Here is a 19,900-nt window from a genome sequence, read left to right on the forward strand (position 1 = left end):
CATTCCCAGTGTCCTGGCATTCCAGGCTCTTATCCAAAGTCAGGGCTCAGCATCCAGATGTTCCCACCAGCGATGTTTTGCCTGGGAAAAAAACCTTTTCATCCTCAAAGCAGTTCCCAAATCATCTCTAATTGCATCTGTGCAGGTGCTGGGAGGCAAGCAGAGCTTAATCAGGGCATGGAAAAGGCTCAGATCCTCTCCTGATGGGCAAGTTTGAGTTTCCACCGCCTCGATATTCCTGGAGATGGGAGCAGGTCAGGGCTTCCATCCCATTCCCTGGTGCCAGGGAGGGATCGGGGGTGCAGTTTTTTTGGCCGGTTGAGCTCTTGCCCATGGTTCTGGAATGTGGCCTCTGACCATAGGGATGCAGCCATTCTCCCAGCCCCAGCAGGGTTAAACTGGGATCACCTCATTCCCGAAAGTGCTGCACATCCCACCCCAGCCTCATCCTTGGTGACCTTGGCGCCAGCACCACCCCCAGTGAGCACGGAGCCAGCGTGGCACCAGCTCCATCCCTGGAAACCACGGATGTCACCTCCGCACGGAAGTGACTCCGTGGTGGCTTCCACAGCCCCCCTAGGGCCACAGGGACCACAAAAAGCCACATCCCCCGTTGCTCTGGCCACGTTTATTTGGTTCCAGCCCTGCTGAGGTAACACGCGTCCACACCACCTCCCACCCTCATCCACGTCCTCCTGAAGACGTCAGGATCATCCTTCTCCTCAGAGGAGCTCGCTTTGGTCCCCATCACCCCTCCTGTCCCAGAAGGGGCTCGTCCACTAGTCCTTGGCCATGTCACACGCCCGGTTGGTGGCCGCCTCCACGGCATCCATGACGGTGGCCCGCAGCGCTCCCTTCTCCAGCTGGTGCAGGGCGTAGATCGTGGTGCCCCCGGGCGTGCAGACGTCCCCCCGCAGCTTCGCCGGGTGCTCCCCCGTCTCCAGCAGCATCTTGGCTGCACCCTGCGGGACACCAGGACACCGAGAAGGTGAGGTTTGGGATTTCCTAAATTCCCTTTTCCATGGCACCACCATCCCAACACCCCCATGGCGAGGGACTGTCCCACCGCCATGCCCTTCGTCCTTCCGGTGGCTTCGTTTTTTGCTTCCAAGAGGGGAAACTGAGGCAGCACCTCCTCCCTCATCCCTAATGGGTGTTGTCCCAGGGGCAGGAGGCAAGGGAGGGCGATGCCAGCGTGCGCCAAGGACTCACCAGCAGCGTCTGCGCCGCGATCCTGCTGGCCAAGGCGCCCGGCATTCCCATCTTCACCGCGCCCTCGGCCAGCGCCTCGGCAAACAGGTACACCTGGGAAGAGGGGAGCATCCAGGGGTGAGCCTGGAGCAAGGCGGGGAGACCCCCAAATCCCAGGACAGCGTCCCCTGTCCCGCTGGCTTACGTAGGCCACGCCGCTGCCGCTGAGCCCGGTGTGGATGTCGATGTAGGATTCAGGGACCTCCTCACAGAGGCCGCAGGAGGACAGGAGGCTCTTGAGGAGCGCGGCTTCCTCGTCACCCGCGTTGCTGCCCCGAGAAAAGACCATGGCCCCTGCCTGCACCACGCAGGGCAGGTTGGGCATGATCCGCAGCACTTTGGTCCAGGGCGGGAGGAGCTGGGAAAAAGATGGGGATGGGAGAAGGGGTACCAGCCCTGGGAAGAACCCAAGGGTGAGCGGAGACACCGGTGGGTGTCACCCATCAGGCTGGCGGAGAAGTGAGGAGCACGGGGAGGGAGCTGGAGGGGCAGCTGGGTGGGGACAAGGCCACGGAGGTGTGTCCTGCATGGGCCTGGGTGCAAATGGTGGAGAACGGAGAGGAGGAGGAGGAAAGGAGGAAGAGGAGAATGAGAGGTGAGAAAGAAAGAAGAGAAAAAGGAGAAGGAGAATGGGAGAAGGAGGAGGAGAAGGAGGAGGAGAAGGAGAAGGAGGTGGATAAGGAGGAAGAGGAGGAGAAGAAGAAGAAGGAGAAGGAAGAGGAGAAGGAGGAAGAGGAAAAAGAAGGGAGAGGAGGAGGAGAAGAAGGAGGAGAAGGAGGAAGAGGAAAAAGAAAGGAGAGGAGGAGGAGAAGAAGGAGAAGGACCAGGATGAGGACAAGGAAAAAGGAGGAGAAAAGGCGGAGGAGGTGGATGAGGAGGAAGAGGAGGAGGAGAAGAAGAAGGAGAAGGAGGAAGAGGAAAAAGAAAGGAGAGGAGAAGGAGAAGGAGGAGAAGGACCAGGATGAGGACAAGGAAAAAGGAGGAGAAAAGGCGGAGGAGGTGGATGAGGAGGAAGAGGAGGAGGAGAAGAAGGAGGAGGAGGAGGAAGAGGAAAAAGAAAGGAGAGGAGAAGGAGGATGAGGACAAGGAAAAAGGAGGAGAAAAGGCAGAGGAGGTGGATGAGGAGGAAGAGGAAAAGGAGAAGAAGGAAGAGGAAAAAGAAAGAAGAGGAGGAGGAGAAGGAGAGAAGAAGGAGGAGAGGAAGGGGAAACAGAAGCAAAAGGAAAGGAGGAGAAGGAGAAAAGGAGGAGCTGGAGAGAAGGAGAAAAGAAGGAGAAGGAAAAGGAGAGGAGGAGAAGGAGAAAAGAAGAAGGAGGAAAAGGAGAAGGAGGAGTCTCACCCGCTGCAGTGTCTGGATGGTGACACCAGCCACCAGTGACACGACGATGTGGTGGGACCCCACAGCAGGACGGATCTCCTCCAGGACACCCGGCAGGATGTGGGGTTTGGTGGCCAGGAAGACCAGGGTGCTCCTGTGCACCACTTCCAGGTTGCAGTGCGTGGTCCGGCAGCCCAACTCCTGCCCAGGGACAGGGAGAGGGATCACAGCCCAGCACCCCCAAAAACAGCATCCCAAAACCAGCACCCCCACAATAACGGCATGTCCGGAGGCAGGGACGCGGCCGGGGGACCTGCTCTGGTCACAGAGACACCAGGCTCTGCCTGGATCTCACCCAGATCTGGGGAGGATGAGCCAAACCCCAGCGTGGGGGAAAGGGTGCTCTGACTCCACAGTGAGGGGCACCCCAAAGTCTCCCACCCCCTTGGCCCCACTCACCCGCCAAGCATCCAGGTTTTTGTCCGAGGGAGCACTGGCCAGGACGTTGCTGGCTGGAACCTTCCCTTGGGGGACACAGGGAGAGTGGCCAGGGTGGCCCCAGGGTTTGGGGGGACACCCCAGCACAACCCAGACACCCCCAATTTCCACCGGGCTGTGATTCCCACAATCCCAACACGATCCCACAGGGGGACATGGGGCAAAGGGAGCTGGGGATGGATCCTGCTGTGGCGGCTGGCACCATTTGTGTCAGGGTGCAGTGACAATGGAGGTGGCCCTGACTGGCACAGCTGTCCCCACACTGTGCTATGGGACAGGGACAATCTGGGACACACGGGGAGCAGGGACAGGGCTGTGCCCTCACTGTCTGCGGGACAGGGATGTCAGGGAGAGAGGCAGGACAGGGCTGTCCCAATGTCCCCACACTGATCTGGGGGACAGGGACACCAGGGAAGAGCAGAGTCCCTGGGGAAGAGTGGCAGGAAAGAGTTGTCCCCATGTCCTTCCAGTGTAGGACAGGAACCCAGGGAGGGGCTGGGACCTTGGGAATAGGCCAGGACAGGGCTGTCCCCGTGTCCCTCCAATGGAGCACAGGGAGCTGGGGAAGGGCTGGGACCTTGGTGACGAGCCAGGACAGGGCTGTCCCCACGTCCCTGCACTGGAGGAACAGGGACACGGGGGGGGGGCTGGCACTTTAGGAACGGATCAGGACGCCACTGTCCCCATGTCCCTCGACTGGACAACACGGAAGGGAGTGCAGGGAGCATCCAGAGCAGCGCTGTCCCCATGTCCCCCCGCACTTCCCCGCGCCACAGGACGCGCAGGGACGCCGGGAAGGCGCCAGAGCAGGACTGTCCCCATGTCCCCTCCCCTGCCCATGTGTCACGGACCCTCCTGTCGCCCCCCATGCCGTACCCGCCTGCAGCAGCCCCCGGACGAGCCCCCCGGCCATGCGCCCGGCGCCCACGAACCCGACCCAGAGCTCGGACGCCTCCATCGCTACCGAAGCCACGCCCCCGGAGCCACACCCCCGGCGCCGATTGGCCTGATGCAGCCACACCCCGCTCTCCTATTGGTGGATCCGCCTGTAAGGGGCGGGGCGAACGGGGTAAAGAGGGGGTACTGCGCAGGCGCGGGCGCCACGTGGTTCGCGCAGGTCCACGCGTGGGGGTCCTGGAGGGAATTCCGGAACCTTTTCCAAAACCTTTCCAAACCCTTCCTAAACCTTCCCCGCAGCGCTCGGCAGAGCGCCGGCACCCCTGGGGCCACGAGGGGGGTCTCCACCACGGGGGTGGGGGGATTAAATTTGGCGTGGGGGAGGTCCCCAAAGTTGTGCGTGGATGTGGGAAGTGCTTCCCACTCTCCTGGCCCCACAGGTTTTCCCACCCGCCGGCATCCACGCGTTTGTGGGGGGTGCTCCTCACCCACCACCATCCCTGGTACTGCGGGAGGTTCCCTTGGTGGGGTGGGTCCCTGAAATTTTGGGAGGGGGGGTGCTGTAATTTTTGCATGAATATGGGGGCTTTCCCCCACCCTCTTTTCCCCACAGGAGCCCCTCCGTTCCCATCATGCTGCTCCAGGGCTCCTGGGCTGTGCTGCTCCTCTGCGCCACTGCCGGGATTTTGGGGTGGCTGGGCCTCGCTGCCACCCCAGAGAAGGTGGGGATCCCCCCCAGAGCTGGGGTTCCCCCCACAAATCCCCCTCAAGAAAACCACGGGTGACAGCCGCTTCCAGAATGAAGCCACATCCCAGGAGATGTCACACCTGGACTCCCTCTGGCTGGGAAATTTGGATCCTGGGATTCCCCATCCCGGGCAGCCTCTTTGCTTGGTGTTGGGATGGTTTTTGGGGGGGTGAAGGCCAAATTCTGGGGTGAGTTCACACCTCTTTCCTTATTTTACATCCCCAAACCCCCTCCTCTGTCCCCCCCATCCTGTGCTGGGAGCACCCAGGGGTGCATTTGGGGTGTCCATGGGGAAAACCAGCATTCCCCCGTCATCATCCCCCAAATATTCACCTCAGGAGGAGCTCTGGGAGACCTGGATGAGATCGGTGCTGGATGAGATTCCCGTGGCCCAGCTCATGCAGGACATCGCCCACCGGAGGGGTACGAGCCAGGATTGGGATGCTGCAACATTCCCATATCCCGCTTTGGGACTGATCCAACCTCTTTTCCCACCCCACAGGGAATGTGAGCAGCCGTGGGGCTGCGGAGCTCCCACGTGGACACCAGGTTTTCCCATCCAACCTCCATCAGGAGCAGGAAAGACCTCAGGATGTTCAACCCCAACCAGGTGGGAATACTGCAAATCCCATTCCCAGGTTTTTTCACACCAGGGTGCATCTTCCCCAGCTCATCCCACTGCTGTTTCCGTCTTTTCCGTATGCAGAGAGCATCCTGGTCCTTCAGGAGGTGATGGAGAAGCTGCAGAGGGTCAACCAGAGCCTGGAGCTGATGCTGACAGCCTTGGAAGATGCACGAAGCCGGCTGGAAAAGCACCTGGAGCACCTCAAAGCCATCCCTGACCTGGATGGTGAGTGGGAATGGGGGCTGGAGGATGGATGGGAGCTGGTGGATGCCAACGCCAGGCTCTTCTTCCCCATCCCACAGGTCAGAGCCAAAGCGTCACCTCCTCCTGCATCCCACACGGCTCATACTTCCCGCTCCTGGTTCTCCCACTGGTGCCGGCGTCATTCCGGGCCATCCTCCTCCTCCTCTTCCTCGCTTCCAGCGCCCTCGGCATTCCAGCAATCTCCACTCTCCTGGTCCTTGCTGCGGCAGGTGGGGACAAGTGTGGGGACAGCGGCTGGGGACACACCACCCTGGGGAGGGCTCTGTCCTCTCCCACCCTGTCGTTTTCCCTCAGGGCACTGGCTGCTGGCATCCGCCTGCCGTGGTGCCGGAAGGATCCGGCCAGTGGCTCCCCGGGAAAAGGCCCGGTACCGGCTCACCTCCACCCCGGAGAGGTAGGAGATGGTTGAGGAGGTGGCATGGAACCCTTGGGAGCTGCTTGGTGTCCCATCCTTGGTGTCCCACCCTAGATTTTCCAGCCTGAAGTTCTCAGGAAGGGACAGGACACATCCTGGTGGCTTCCCTGTGGCTTTTGGACACCTCATCCCAACTCCTTGTACCATTTCCGTTCAGATGTTCCTTCTTGGATGTCCCATCCTTGGTGCCTCACCCTGAATTTCCCATCCTGGATGTTCCACCCTGGAGCCATCTGGCAGAGGTCTCCAGGAAAGGACGGGACATATCCTGATGGCTTTCCTACGGCTTTGGGGCATCTCATCCCAACTCCATGTCCCGTTTCTGGTCAATGTCACATCCCTGGGTGTCCCATCCTGGAGCCATCTGGCAGAGGTCTCCAGGAAAGGGCAGGACACATCCTGATGGCTTTCCTATGGCTTTTGGGCACCTCTTCCCAACTCCCTGATGGATTTCTGCTCAGAGAAGGGTGTGGAGAGGTGCATGTCTCCATGGTGGTGGTGACACAGAAGCCACCAAGGTGACAGGAGTCCGGTTTTCCTTCTCCCCACACAGGGAATGCGACATGGAGCTGCTGCAAGAGGAGCTGGACAGGATGGAGATGAGCTGCCTGCAAAATGAGAGGTGCCCACAAGGTGGGAGGTGTGGCAGCTGTAGGACACGGATCCAAAATCCACAGATCCACATCCCCATCTTGTGCTGGGACGTGTGTCATCCCAGAGTGTCCCCAAGCTCTGCCAGGGCACGTGCCACCACCCCAGAGTGTCCCCATACTCCACCTGGAGGGTATCCCAATCCTTGCCATGTCCTTGCAGAGCCCTCACACCCGGAGCAGCCCCAAGAGGTGGCCGGGGACATTCCCAAATTCACAGGGCAGGCGTCACCCGTCCCCGGTGGCCAGAGGACACCACCAAGCTCGTGTGAGGTAAGGTGCTGGGTGGGATGTCCCCACGTTGGCGTTGTCCCCCAAAACCTGCTCTTGGGGGCCAGCTTGGGCCTCCCTGAGGGTCAGGTCCTCCAAGGCTGGGGTGTCCTCACCATGGTGGCACCTCTGGGTGTGGGACAACCCCTTGGGGGACAGACAGGGCTGGGGACATGACATACGGGGAGGAATTTGGGGTGGAAGAGGGCGTCCTGAAGGATGGCCAAGGCACCCCAGGGGACAAGGGACATCTGCAGGAACCCCCTTCTTCCCAAACCAGGTGACACTGGAGCGGGTCATGGATACTGGGAAGCTCTGGGAGCCCAAACCCTGCAGCCCGAGGACCAACATGTGAGCACCGACCACCCAGAATGTCCCTTCTCCATGGCTTGCTGTCACCTCAGGGGGAGACCCCGCTGCTGGTGGCTTCCTGGGGTGCTGATGGGTGTCTCCTCTGTAGGTCCCCGTGCCAGGGGCTCACCAGGGCTGGGCGGCGGTGCCGGAGGAAAGCAATTCCCGGGCTGGAATTCTGCCACTTCCACACCACCGGCAGTAGCTCGGCCACGGATTCATCCCCCCGTTTTTGACCCTCTACCCCCCTCCCCGAGGGGTTTTAACCCTTTTTATGGCTATTCCAGATCCTGGTGGAGAGCATGGACCCTAAGGATGCCACTGGATGTTCATTATACCACCAGTTTTATGCTATTTGCATATATTTTAATAAATGCCACGTTTACAGCTGGAGTCTTTCCCGTTCCTATCCTGAGATAGGGGGCTGTGGGATCATCCCCATGCGCCAAGAGGAGCAGCAAATTCCCAGCTGCCATTTCCATGCCCTGGATTGCCGATTGCCTTCCCTTTATCACACCTAATTGCAGGTAATTAGTGTAGCTCATTAACAGCTCAGAGCCACCACCCTCTTGGACACAGCCATGGTGAAGGCTCCAGTTGGCTCCTACCACTTGATTTGGGATCTTTTTGGGATGCCCCAACTTTCCTCCCCGCTGCCCTGGGCGTCCTGCGCCGCTCCCAGCAGCGGGGCAGGAATGTGGGAGCTGCTCCCATTTTTACTTTGGAAATGTCACTGTCACCCCCCCAGCCCCGTCCTCTGCCCCAGCAAAGGACAACCCTGAGTTGAAGAGGATGATCCCGGTGCCAGGTGGTCCCGGTGCCGTCACTTCCTGGCGTTGGCATAGTTGGCGTTGAACCAGGCACAGGTTTCCTTCACGGCTGGGGAGGGAGAAGATGGGATGGGTTTGGGGATTGGGAATGGATTTTGGGAAGGGATTTTGGTCAGAGAATCATAGGATGGGTTTGGGGACTGGGAATGGATTTTGGCCAGAGAATCATGGGATGGGTTTTGGGACTGGGAATGGATTTTGGTCATAGAATCATGGGATGGGTTTTGGGATTGGGAAGGGATTTTGGTCAGAGAATCATGGGATGGGTTTTGAGACTGGGAAGGGATTTTGGTCAGAGAATCACAGGATGGGTTTTGGGACTGGGAATGGATTTTGGTCATAGAATGATGGGATGGGTTTGGGGACTGGGAATGGATTTTGGTCACAGAATCACAGGATGGGTTTTGGGATTGGGAATGGATTTTGGTCAAAGAATCATGGGATGGGTTTTGGGATTGGGAAGGGATTTTGCTCAAAGAATCATGGGATGGGTTTTGGGATTGGGAAGGGATTTTGGTCAGAGAATCATGGAATGGGTTTGGGATTGGGAAGGTATTTTGGTCAGAGAATCACGGGATGGGTTTGGGTTTGGGAATGGATTTTGCTCAAAGAATCATGGGATGGGTTTTTAGACTGGGAAGGGATTTTGGTCAGAGAATCATGGGATGGGTTTGGGGGATTGGGAAGGGATTTTTGTCAGAGAATCATGGGATGGGTTTTGGGATTGGGAATGGATTTTGGTCAGAGAATCATGGGATGGGTTTGGGGACTGGGAATGGATTTTGGTCAGAGAATCATGGGGTAGGCTGGGGAAGGGACTTTATTTTAGGTCTTCTCATCCAACCACCATGCAAGGAGACACCTCCAAGAGACCAGGTTGCCCCACGCCCCATCCAACCTGACCTTGGATATTTCCAGGGATGGAGAAACCACCACCTCCCTGGGCAACAAGTGCCAGCATTTCACCACCCTCATTCCTCATCCAGAAAGGATGGACCACCTTGATTCCACCAAGGCTGATGGCACGGGGTAGGACCCCCGGTGTCTCCTGGAGACTCCCCCATCTCACCTTTCCTGAAAGGTGTGAACTGGAATCCGGGCAGGTACCGCCGGAGCTTGGCATTGCTGGCTGTCTTCTTGAACTGCCCGTCGGATTTGGTGGTGTCAAACTGGGATGGGAAGGATCAAGGAGGAAAAACAGGTCTTGCTTTTGCTCCTTGGGTGGGAAGGATCCTCTGGATCATGGAATCTCCCAGGGGAGCTGGTGGGAAGAGGGGCTTAGCCTTTCGTGAAGGATACAACGAGCTCTCCCCTGAATTCCATGGCCTCCACGATGGCCTCTGCCGCTTCCCGGATGGAGACTTCATCTTCTTCTCCCACTGTGGAGAAGGGAAGGATCATGGCTGTTCCCTGATGGAGAGGGGACTCCTGGGGGACAGCCAGGGCTTACCTGACAAAATGATTGGTTCCACCTCATCGTATTCCCGCAGGACCCAAAGGAAAAGTCGGGCCAGGTCCTGTGGAAGAGCAGACAACTCCTGGAGGGGTCACTGATATCCCCCAGCCCTCCCATCCCAAGGGGACACAACTCTGGGGATGGCCCAGGAGAAGCCAGGGGGGCTCAGACCCCTCTGGGGTCCTGCCAGTGGGTCCTCCAGCCCCATTCCCTGCTTCCCAAGGCCACACCTACCAGGGAATAGATGAACTGTCTCCTGGGCTTGCCCGTTCCCCAGACGGTCAGAGCAGAGCCGGACTCTGAAGGAAGAAGGAGCCATGACCACCACAGCCACCTCTAACCACCCCACAGAGCAGGTGGGAAAGAAAAAACCCCTGATTTCTCCCCAGAAAATCCCTGGAAGTCCTGCCACCCTCACGTTTGGCCAGGTAGACCTTGTGGATGAGCCCTGGCAGGACGTGGCCGTCCTCGATGTTGAAGTTGTCGTGGGGCCCGAAGACGTTGGTGGGAATGACGGCGGTGAAGCGCCGGCCGTGCTGCTCGGAATAACCCCTGGATGAGAGCAGGGAAGGGATGGTGGGTGGGCTGTCAAGCCCCTTCCTCCAGCACTGATGTGCCCCCAAAAAAGCCCCAGCCAGCAGCACCTTCACCTGCTGAGCCCAGGTATCTCCCCAACTCCCACCTGGAATTCCCACTGGATTCCCCTTGCCTTGAAAACCAATGGCTGCTCCCATGTCCCTAACTCACCTGTTTTGGACATCAATCATCCTCTTGGCGTAGGAGTAGCCAAAGTTGGAGCTGTGAGGCGGCCCGTTGTGGATCTGGGAATATCGGAGCGGGTAAATTAAGCAGGGGAGGGACTTTCCCTGGATTTTGTGTGGGAATGGGGATTCTCACCATGGTCTCGTCGATGGGATAGGTGGTCTTGTCTGGGAAGATGCAGGTGGAGAGGCAGGAGACCACCTTCTGCACCCCTGACTCGTGGGCAGAGTGCAGGACGTTGTCGTTGATGTGGATGTTTGTCCTCTGGGAAAAAGGAACATTTATCAGGATCGTGGGGGTCAGGGATCCCCAAAACCCTTCACCAACAACTCATAATAACTCCAGAAACCCCTGGAGCTCTGGTTTGGCTCTGGGAGCAGAGCAAACCACATCCCCGTGTGCCCATGTCCCAATTTAGGGAGCACAGCACCCACAGGGATCCCGGCAGTGCCGATTCCGTGGGTGCTCACCCAAAAATCCAGGTTGGAGCGGATGTTTTTGAAGAGGCCTCCGACCATGGCGGCCAGGTGGATGACGTGGGTGGGCTTGTGCCTCTCAAACAGGGCTTTGGTCTCGGAGCTGCTCCTGGAAATGGGAAATTTTGGGATTCAGTGGGGTCAGCGGAGCAAACTGAGGTGTTTCCCAGGAAAAACCCAAGCCTAGGAGAAGAAATGTTGGGGTTTGGTGGGGGCAGACTGGGGAGTTTCTAAGGAAAAACCTAATCTTGGGATGGGAAAATTTGGGATTCACTGGGGTCAACAGAGCAGATTGGGGTCTTTCCAAGGGAAACCCAAATTCTGGGATGGAAAATTTTGGGGTTTGTCAGGGCCAACAGAGCAGATTGGGCTGTTTCCAAGGAAAAATCAGATCCTGGGATGGGAAAATTTGGGATTCAGTGGGGTCAACAGAGCACATTGGGGTGTTTCTGAGGAAAATCTCAATCTTGGGATGGGAAATTTGGGATTCAGTGTGGTCAACAGAGCACATTGAGGTGTTTCTGAGGAAAATCTCAATCCTGGGATGGGAAATTTGGGATTCAGTGAGGTCAACAGAGCAGACTGGGGTGTTTCAAAGGAAAACCCAAATCCAGGGATAGGAAATTTTGGGGTCACCAGAGCAGATTGGGGCGATTCCAAGGAAAAACCCAATGCTAGGATGGGAAAATCTGGGGTTTATTGAGATCAACAGAGCAGACTGAGGTCTTTTGGAGGAAAAACAAAATCCTGGAATGGGAAATTTTGGGGTTTGTCAGGGTCAACAGAAAAGATTGAGTTGTTTCCAAGGAAAAATTAAACACTGAAATGGGAAAATTTGGGATTTGGTGGAATTGACAGAACAAATTGAGGCATTTCCAAGGAAAAACCAAGTTCAGGGATGGGAAATTTTGGGTCAGCAGAGCAGACTGGGGCGTTTCCAAGGAAAAACCAAGTCCGGGGATGGGGTTTTTTTGGGGGTTGATAGAGCAAATTCTGGGGTTTCCGAGGGAAAAACCCCAACTCACGTCAAGTCAGCGTCTCGGGAGGACACGAAGATCCACTCCTCGTCCGGCCGCCCCTCTCCGTCGGCCACCACCTGCTCGATGGCTCTGCCCACCAGGCCGGTGCCACCTGTCACCAGGATGCGCTTGGTCACCTCCGTCATGGCCAAAACCCTGCAGGGAGGAGCCGGGGGGTGACAAACTGGGACCACCTGGGCACGGCCCACCCTGGTGTGGGCACCCACGAGCATCACCCGCAGCCCGGGCAGCTGGGATCGGGGTTTTGGGGGGAAATTTCGGCGTTTCTGGGCGAAAAGGGGCGTGTTTGGCTGTGACGGGGCTGAAACTCCTCAGCTGGAGGCCACCTGGGCCAGGGCCAGGCCTGCCACGTGGCACTGCCCGGCCTCTGGAAAGGGAGGGGCACCTGCACCCCCAAGGTGTGTGCCCCAAATCTCCTTCTGCCCCCCCAAATCGCCTCCCACACCCCAAATCTCCCCCTGCACCTCAGGGGCTGCACCCCAGATCTACTCCTGAACCCCCAGTCTTGTGTCTGCACCCCAAATCTCCACCTGCACCCCATATCTCATTCTGCACCCCAAACCTCCCTCTGCACCCCAGGTCTCCACCTGAACCCCAAATTTCCCCCTGCGCCCCAAGTCCTATGTTTGCAACCCAAACCTTCCCTGCACCCCAAATCCCAGCTCGGCACCCAGGATTGCATCCCACGCCTCCCCTGCCCCTCAAACCTCAGCACCGCACCCCAACTCCCAGCTCTGCACCCTGTCCTACCCCTCCCACCTCCCCCGCACCCCAAATCCCACTCCTGCACCCCCATCTCCCCGCACCCTCTCCCGTCCCGTAGCGCGTCCCCCCTCCTCTACCCAAACCTCCCGTCCCCCTGCCCTTCTCACTGTCCTGTCCCCCCACTTTGGGGACCCCCCTCTTCTCCTCCCCACCGGTCTGGGGGGCCTCCTGTCCCCCCAAATGTCCCTTAATGGGGTGAGGGGCGCGTCTCACCCTCGGCTGGATTCGGGGCCACTCGGGTGCGCTCGGATCCGCTCGGCTGAGTTCGGCCGCTCTCGGCTCGGGGGTGGCTCGGCTGGATTCGGAGTCACTCGGGTTAGCTCGTTAGGGGCTCGGCTGAGTTCGGCTTCGCTCGGCCCGGTTCGTCTCGGCCCGGTGAGGGTTCGGCTGCGCTCGGCTTCTTCCGCCGCCGTCACCGGGCGCTGCCGCTTGGCTCGTCGGGAAATGTAGTCCATGCCCGGGAGCAGGGGACGGGAGAGGGCGCAGGGGAGAAGATTTTGGGAAGGGAAGGGGTGCAAGGAAAGAAGGAAGGGGTACAGGGGAAGAGAAGTGGGTGCGGGTGGGGAAATGAGGTGCAGAGAGAGGGAAGGAGGTGCAGGGAAAAGGAAGGGGGGAAGGGAATGGAGGTGCAGCGACTGAAGGGTGGATGGGAAGGGGGTGCAAATGTAGGGGAAAGGAAAGGAGAAGGGAAGAGGGTCCAGGAGTTTTAAGGGGGTTCATGGGAAGGGGTGCAGAAGCAAGGAAAGGGGTGCAGGAAAGGAAGGGGGTACAAAGAAAGAAAGGGGTTTCCTAGGTGTCCCCCCCAAAGGGGCTCATCAAAAGGGATTTTGATGTGAAAACGTTTTAATCACTTTTAATGCACTTAAGCCGAGATTAAAAATGAGCAGAGCTTTCCTGCCTGTGGGGGATGGTTTTGAAGGAACACGTCCCCCACCCCCACGTCCAGCTGGCTTTTCCCTCAGGATTTTTGCGAGGCAAAGGCAGGGCTTTGCTCCAAATTAAAATTTTGAAAGTGGAATTAAGGGAAGACCCAGCCAGGAATTCCCACGTTCCTCCCGCCAAAGCCCTGGATAACCCCAGTGTCAAGGAGCAATAAAATGTCAGGTTTTCAATCCTTTTCTCTTGGCTGACACCTGGAAATGTGCCCTTTGGGAAAGTCTCAGGGAAGGCTGAATCCTTGGGGACCTCCTTGCTGGGAGTTGGGGAGGGGGGTTATTTGCATATTAAAAGATGTCACCTTGTGCCTCTGTCCCCTGGAAGTGCCCATCCCCTCTCCCAGCTGGCTGACTCCCAGCTCCAAAATCCCATTCCCAGGGGTCTTGGTGTTGTTCCCACCTGATGTTTTCCGGGATTCCCTGGCTGATCTCTCACCCACGGAGCCAGGGATGGGCACTGAAGCTCCTTCTCCATGCCAGCTAATTCCACGTCTGTCCTGCATCCTCCACGAGACACTGAGGTTTGGCAAGAAGAAGAAGCCTTGTGCTGATGTTGGGATGAGTCAGATCCAGCTGCGTCCATGCTTCCACCTCACTCCGCGGCAAAATTATGGAATGAAAGGGTTTGGGTTGGAATAAAATCATCCCATAAATAAAAATCATCCCGTTTCAACTCCCTGTCACCGGCAGGGACACCTTCCACTAGATCAGGTTGCTCCAATGTGGCCTTGAACACTCCCAGGGATGGGGGGGGAAAGCCAAGGAAGTTTTTCCATGTGCTGGTGGGAGAATAAGATCATCCTGCTGCCTCCTGCAAGTTTTGGGAGACTAATTAGGGATAAAACCCGTGTTTCAGCCAAGGAATTGCTGGGAGGTGGCGCAGCCAAGAGCTGCTGTGACAGCACTCGAATAACCACGGTGTTGCATTAAATGTAGTAATTTTGGAGCTTAAATATGCTAATTCTGGGGCTAATTACCAAAGAAATGTTGGAGCACGAGGGAAGATCACAGGGGAAAGGGATAAAGTTGCGGCGACCACATGGGACGGACTCGTTTGTTAATGAAATATCACCCAGGCTTCTGATGTTATCTAACACGGCCTTGGGATTTGAGGATCAAAGCCTGGAGCAGACCCATTAGCTCATCTGGGCTGGGCGTCTGCGTGACACGATCCAGAGGACATCCCAGGACCTTCCAGCCGGCAGGATAAAGCTTGGGTGGCTTGGCCAGATCCTGTCGGAGAACCGCTGCTTCATGTGAGGCGTTGTTTCCGTAATGAAGCTTCCTTGTGGGTGACCTATTTCTCTGGAAAGGGCCCGGTTTTGGGTCCAGCCCCACTCCCTGCTCAGCCCTCCCCATGCCTCCTAGGAAAGTGGGGCAGATGGGGATGAGATTCCCAGGCACAGCCTATCCCAGGTGGAAGCTGTCCGAGGATGGTGCTTTACGGCTGCAGCCAAGCTCCAGGAGCCCAGGTGAGACAGCTCTGAGCATCCATTCCCTGCTAAAATTCCAGCTTTGTGGCTCTTTTTTTAGGGAGCAGCACACCAGCAGTGACCCTTTTTCCAGGCCTTGTCCCACAGGATGGCCTTTGCCAGTTTCCATAGGGATTGGGGGTTGCTCCCCACAATGTGCAGCCCTTTGGCAGTGGGAATTATCCAAAAGCACAGAGGGGAAAGACTGGGATGGGGGTGATGGCCACAGATATTCCAAGGAATCCCATTCGTGGGATTGGGAGCAGCTGCCGCAGAAAGGATGAACTTTCCACCATCATTTTTGGATTTGGTCTTGTCAAGTCCAGCCCTCTGGAGGAGGGAGATGAACCTGCCACTGCTCCATGATGGGGTTTGGGGTTATTCTGGGAGTGGGATCTTGGCTGGGTGGGTGTGAATCCCATCGGGAGAGAGATGCCACCTCTTCCAGCCCATCCCATCTGCTTGGGGTCTCCTCGGATGGAGTGCATCCATCCACAAGAACCAAGGGACCTGGATTTCCCAGGGTGGATGGCAGAGAGGAATGTGGGCACAGGGCACTGTGGATGTGGATCTGAGCCTCCTCCCAATGTTCCCTGGAACCCACGTGAGCTGACTGTGCCCAAAAAGAGCGTCTCTGGCGCAGGTTTGGGATGAGGCAGACATCCCGCTGGGCCTGGCTGCTTGGGCATGTCCCAGGACCTTGGGAAGGTAAAATCCTGCTCTTGTTTCAGTCCAAGTGTTGATGTCAAGCTGGAAGGACTCCAAGGTGAATGAGTATGAGAGCACGGATTACTTAAATTTATCTTTTTATGGGTTAGACTTTATTTTAAGAGGAGCTGAAGTTGGTGCCTCAAGGCCAACCAGGGGAAACGCACTGTTTGACTAAATCGAGAAATAAAAAGGCCAAACAGTTCCAAACCTATTCCCTCTCTCCTTTCCCAGCTCAGCTGCAGGGGCTGTTTAGTTTTGGTTTTAAGGAAGGGCTTTGTTCCTCAGCAAACTCTTCCTCTTTGAACCTAGTCTGAATCCAGCTGTGCATGGACTTCTCTGCCTCTCTGGGCTCCAGCTGCTCCAGAGATGTTATTTTAATTTGCTTTTGATGAATATTTTAGTGCTGCCAATAGCCCTGGAGACTTTGAACTCATGTGTCAGCCCAGAGCTCACCTGTTTGCCGGGAGCCTTTGTACAGAGGAAAAAAAAACACATCAAAGGAGAAGAAAGAGTGAACGTCACTGGTGAGAAGCAATTTGGGGAGACCAAAGATCTTTATGACCCAAAAATCCATGCTGGAGTGTCAAAACTGGGAGGCGAAGAGGCAGGAAGGTGGCACAAGGGGCACCATCTCCTCAGCAGGGTCACAGGCTTGTTCCTGCACCTTGTTGCCAGGTCTCCATGTTGCACCTCAGGAATCCACACTGACTTGGTGAGAGTCAAGTCATAATGGGGACGTGCTGTGTGACCTCAGAGCAGAGGGTTGGTGGCTTGGGGTCACCAGGACGGATGATCCAGGGACCCTGAAGGGGGAGGAGGGTGCCCTGGAGGCTCCCTTAATGGGACCCTGCAGTGAGGAGGGAAAGGGGGATCTCCATCAGGGATCAGCTGAAGACCTCATAACAAGGTGAGATCCTGGCCTGGAGCCTCGCAGGGAGGTGGAATGGGGACTCTCCAGCCAGGTGGACAATGCAACAATGACCATCACCTGGGTCAGCTGAGGAACTCAGAGAAAGGGGTGTGACAGCCTGGAAACATTGGTAAACCAAGGCCCTTGCAGGAAGAGGGGACAAGAAATTTGGACCTTCCTTGTGTGGTTCTGGCACCCCTCTGAAAGTGAAGATAGTTTCAGGGTGACTGCAGCTATTTAGGTTGGGAGAAAAGTATCTGTGCTGTGCAAGACATCTGTATAAGAACACAAAGAATCTGAGACTTGGCTGCAGGAAAATTTTATTTAGGAAAAAGAATTAATAGACAGGAGCAGTGAGTGGAAGGGATCCAATGTGAGGTTCAAGTAGGGCAACCACCAGCTGAGGTGCTGTGCTTGCAGGAGCTGTTGCCAGAGGCCAGAGCTGGTGGTGTCAGGGGTGGTGCTGAGGGCCCTTAGCAGATGTAGCCGCCCCTTCTGCCATAGCAGCCCAGGCCTCCCAGGCCGTAGCCAAGGCCAAAGCCAAATCCGCCAGAGATGGGCTGTCCCTGGGCATTGAGCTCAGTGCCCAGAGCAGCGGAGGAGGTGGATCCGACGGCGGTGTTCTGGGGGAAGGAGGTCATGATGGGTCCTGGCAGGGTGACCAGCACAGGGGAAGGGTTGATGATGACGCTGGAGTTCTGGCATTGCAGGGCACAGGGCTCGTTGCAGCTGTTGGCCAGCGGGGTGGGTCCGCAGGGACTGCAGATGTTGTTGCAGGCCATGGGTGTGGTGTGGAGGGTGCCTGGAAGAAGGAGGTGGTAAAGGCAGGGAATGGAAATGGGACAAGGGGCAGTGTTAGAATGTGGAGGCTGCTGTGGGTCCATGGGGAGGCGTGAGGGCTGCAGAGGCTGATGCTGAGCGTGCTGAGAGAAAGGGGCTAGGGGTGCAGGAGCAGGAGGTTCAGGGACTTGAGGCTCACCTGGTTGATGGCAGGATCAGGAGAAGAAGCGTGTGAGGGAGGAGGCTCTGGGCTGTCTTTTATGCAGGTCCTGGAGGGGTGGGACAGCCTTGTCCCATGGCCTTGGGGCATTTTGCAGGCCTGGTGAGTGGTGAGGTGGGGAGTGTTTTCCATCCCACAACTCTGCAGTGTCATGTCCTGCTCTTGAGGACATGGCCTTGGCGGCAGCTTTTAAATGCAGGAATTAGAGACCAAAGGCTGCTGTTAGTGCTGTTTCTCTGGGACGGCTGGAGACGTGACCAAAGCTTTGGAGAAGTGGGATGTCATCATCGTGGCAGTGATGTGCTGTGGTTTTGTGGGTGGGTGTTGATGAGGGGCTTCATTCCGCCACAGCCACATCAGGCTCATTTGGGCTTTGCAGCTCTTCTGGGGGTGACAAGTGACAGGTCCCATTCCATCACATTTTCTGTTTCCCTACCATGTTGCAAAATCCCAAAACATCTCTATATTTCAGGCCATTCCCACTGAATATCGGAAAGAAATTCCTGTGCTTTAGGGATGCCTCCCATACTCCCCAAGCTCTTGTGTTGGTTCATCCATAGCTGGTAAAGAATAAGGAGAAGAAGGCGTGTGAGGAGCAGCTGCTGGAACTACAGACATTCACTTTTCAGAAAAAGAGTTTTGTCCTTGTTACTCTCTTGAGGTAACTGAATGGAAGTCATAATGTCAGTTTTGTCTGACACAGCCTTGCAAGTCATGATGTGAGGAGTGTTTTCTTGCACAGAAGTCTGCAGTGTCATGTCCTGCTCTTGAGGAAGTGTCCATTTGACCTTGGTGGCAGCTTTTAAGTGAGAGCTGGTATTTGGGAGGATGTGTTTGGAAGATGCGTGTCAGAAAAACCAGAATAGACAACAAGAGCGTAAGAAAAATGTGGGTGTCATCAGTGAGGTCATTCTGTGTCAATTGTGTGGGTTTTTTTGTGGGTGTGTTGTGAAGAGGGGCCCCATTCCACCACAGCCATGTCAGGCTGGTGTGGCCTTTGCAGCTGTGCTGTGCATGAGGAGCTGCCCCTTCCATCACAGTCATTCCTCCTTGAAAGCGCGAATCTTGGAAACCAAAGTCTGGTGTTGATGGTGAAAGGACTGAAGACGTGAGCAATATTTTGGAGAGGTGGAGTGTCATCAGTGAGGCCAGCCTGTGGAACTCATGGTTTTGTGTTTGTGGGTGAGTTGTGAAGAGGGGCCCAAAACTATGCCCGGTCCGTCCGGCTGGTCTGGGCTTTGCATGTGTGTCAGGTGTGAGCACCTGGAGTCTTCCATTCCATGTGGGCAGTAGGAGAGTTGAGTTGCCTCCTCAATGAGCTGGTAGTTAGTGGAGCCTCTGAGGCCCCACTTGGCTGTTCCACAAAGGAGAAGGATCTCGAGGCTAAGGGTTAAAGGAATCTCCCGCATTTCAAGAGTGAAAAATGTGAAGTTCTGCATCTGGACAGCAACAGCACTTGGCCACTGGGTGCTGCGGTGGGCAGAGAGTCTGAAAAGTGGCTTTTCTAAGCAGGCCTCTGTGGTGCAGGTGGAGAACAGAGAAACCTGAAGGTTGTCGTGGGGCTTTATTTTAGTGGGGCATCAGCTGTGTCCAAGACAGATTTCAGATAATTTTCAGCATGTAGTCCTGAGGGGTGGCCCTTCCTGTCTTTGGAGCACTGGTGAAATCCCATGTGGAGTGGTGTAAACAGTGAAGGGCTGGAGAAGCTTTGCTAGAGGAGAGACTGAGAGAGCTGGGACTCTGAGGAGACGAGGCTGGACAGGGGGCTGTCACGAGTGTGTGGGAGCCCAGCTGTTCTCAACATGGCACACATGAAGGGAGAGGAGGGATGTGCACAATTGAAAATAGATGGAATTCCATGGGCAAAGGAAGGAAGAATTATTTAGTGTGGGTGGTTGCTGAGTGTAAGAGACCATGTGGTTCCTCTTCTTGGAGATCCAAAATGAAAGTGCCCGTAATCATCGAAATCCTGCTCCTGATGCACCTGCTTGAGCAAGGGAAACATTAGGTCTCTGGAGTTCCTGCCCAACTGCATGATGTTATTTCTCTGTTCACTTGGAGGAATCAAGAGAGCTGCTGGGGAGAATTTTTGAAGTCTATGCTGGCCGAGAGTGACATTGACAGAGCTGTGCCCAGGACAGAGTTCTTGTATCAAAGCTTTCGGTAGATGAGAGGTTGGCCTTGTGTCATGTTTGGGAAGGTGCCCCCCTCTGCCCTGTTTCCCATGTCAGCGTTGGTTGTTGCTGGTGGGGACAT

General features: G+C 56.4%; 4 protein-coding genes across 5 annotated transcripts; 1 reads left to right on the forward strand and 3 right to left on the reverse strand.

The window, feature by feature from the left end:
- Nucleotides 1–608: 608 nt before the first annotated feature.
- Nucleotides 609–4,081, reverse strand: PYCR3 (pyrroline-5-carboxylate reductase 3). 2 transcript variants are annotated; one of them, XM_038129543.1, is made up of 6 exons: nucleotides 3,944–4,081; nucleotides 3,029–3,093; nucleotides 2,591–2,770; nucleotides 1,397–1,549; nucleotides 1,213–1,305; nucleotides 609–962 (listed from the first exon to the last, which is right to left on the reverse strand). In XM_038129543.1, exons 1-6 carry the CDS (start codon nucleotides 4,023–4,025, stop codon nucleotides 780–782), a joined length of 756 nt encoding a protein of 251 aa, XP_037985471.1. In that variant the 5' UTR covers nucleotides 4,026–4,081; the 3' UTR covers nucleotides 609–779. The 2 variants fall into 2 exon arrangements, with proteins under 2 accessions (XP_037985471.1, XP_037985470.1); XM_038129542.1 differs by having other exon boundaries at nucleotides 1,397–1,609; nucleotides 3,944–4,080.
- A 553-nt stretch (nucleotides 4,082–4,634) lies between these two features.
- Nucleotides 4,635–7,542, forward strand: LOC119698268 (protein brambleberry-like). The gene is made up of 8 exons (XM_038129994.1): nucleotides 4,635–4,900; nucleotides 5,051–5,135; nucleotides 5,215–5,562; nucleotides 5,640–5,810; nucleotides 5,896–5,995; nucleotides 6,570–6,939; nucleotides 7,217–7,287; nucleotides 7,397–7,542. Exons 2-8 carry the CDS (start codon nucleotides 5,072–5,074, stop codon nucleotides 7,521–7,523), a joined length of 1,251 nt encoding a protein of 416 aa, XP_037985922.1. The 5' UTR covers nucleotides 4,635–4,900; nucleotides 5,051–5,071; the 3' UTR covers nucleotides 7,524–7,542.
- Nucleotides 7,543–7,631: 89 nt separating this feature from the next.
- GFUS (GDP-L-fucose synthase) lies at nucleotides 7,632–13,086 on the reverse strand. The gene is made up of 11 exons (XM_038129995.1): nucleotides 12,830–13,086; nucleotides 11,837–11,986; nucleotides 10,806–10,920; nucleotides 10,471–10,599; nucleotides 10,321–10,394; nucleotides 9,992–10,125; nucleotides 9,808–9,872; nucleotides 9,568–9,634; nucleotides 9,417–9,496; nucleotides 9,187–9,286; nucleotides 7,632–8,166 (listed from the first exon to the last, which is right to left on the reverse strand). Exons 1-11 carry the CDS (start codon nucleotides 13,069–13,071, stop codon nucleotides 8,111–8,113), a joined length of 1,212 nt encoding a protein of 403 aa, XP_037985923.1. The 5' UTR covers nucleotides 13,072–13,086; the 3' UTR covers nucleotides 7,632–8,110.
- A 3,991-nt stretch (nucleotides 13,087–17,077) lies between these two features.
- LOC119697973 (feather beta keratin-like) lies at nucleotides 17,078–17,426 on the reverse strand. Its single transcript, XM_038129394.1, has one exon. The coding sequence runs from the start codon at nucleotides 17,424–17,426 to the stop codon at nucleotides 17,118–17,120; it is 309 nt and encodes a 102-aa protein (XP_037985322.1). The 3' UTR covers nucleotides 17,078–17,117.
- Between the last annotated feature and the right edge of the window lie 2,474 nt (nucleotides 17,427–19,900).

The sequence above is a fragment of the Motacilla alba genome, chromosome 2 (assembly GCF_015832195.1).
Source record: "Motacilla alba alba isolate MOTALB_02 chromosome 2, Motacilla_alba_V1.0_pri, whole genome shotgun sequence".
In the NCBI taxonomy this organism is placed as follows: Eukaryota; Metazoa; Chordata; class Aves; order Passeriformes; family Motacillidae; genus Motacilla; species Motacilla alba.

Coding starts and splice junctions, on each gene's coding strand:
- PYCR3 (XM_038129542.1), bottom strand. CDS start 4,025: ATGGAGGCGTCCGAGCTCTGGGTCGGGTTCGTGGGCGCCGGGCGCATG. Junction 1,306..1,396: donor GCGGCAGCGGCGTGGCCTAC/GTAAGCCAGCGG, acceptor CCCTCTTCCCAG/GTGTACCTGTTTGCCGAGGC. Junction 963..1,212: donor TCGCGGCGCAGACGCTGCTG/GTGAGTCCTTGG, acceptor GGTGTCCCGCAG/GGTGCAGCCAAGATGCTGCT.
- LOC119698268 (XM_038129994.1), top strand. CDS start 5,072: ATGAGATCGGTGCTGGATGAGATTCCCGTGGCCCAGCTCATGCAGGAC. Junction 5,811..5,895: donor CCTGGTCCTTGCTGCGGCAG/GTGGGGACAAGT, acceptor GTTTTCCCTCAG/GGCACTGGCTGCTGGCATCC. Junction 7,288..7,396: donor TGCAGCCCGAGGACCAACAT/GTGAGCACCGAC, acceptor TCTCCTCTGTAG/GTCCCCGTGCCAGGGGCTCA.
- GFUS (XM_038129995.1), bottom strand. CDS start 13,071: ATGGACTACATTTCCCGACGAGCCAAGCGGCAGCGCCCGGTGACGGCG. Junction 10,921..11,836: donor TCCCGAGACGCTGACTTGAC/GTGAGTTGGGGT, acceptor TCCCATTTCCAG/GAGCAGCTCCGAGACCAAAG. Junction 10,126..10,320: donor ATGATTGATGTCCAAAACAG/GTGAGTTAGGGA, acceptor GCTCTCATCCAG/GGGTTATTCCGAGCAGCACG.
- LOC119697973 (XM_038129394.1), bottom strand. CDS start 17,426: ATGGCCTGCAACAACATCTGCAGTCCCTGCGGACCCACCCCGCTGGCC.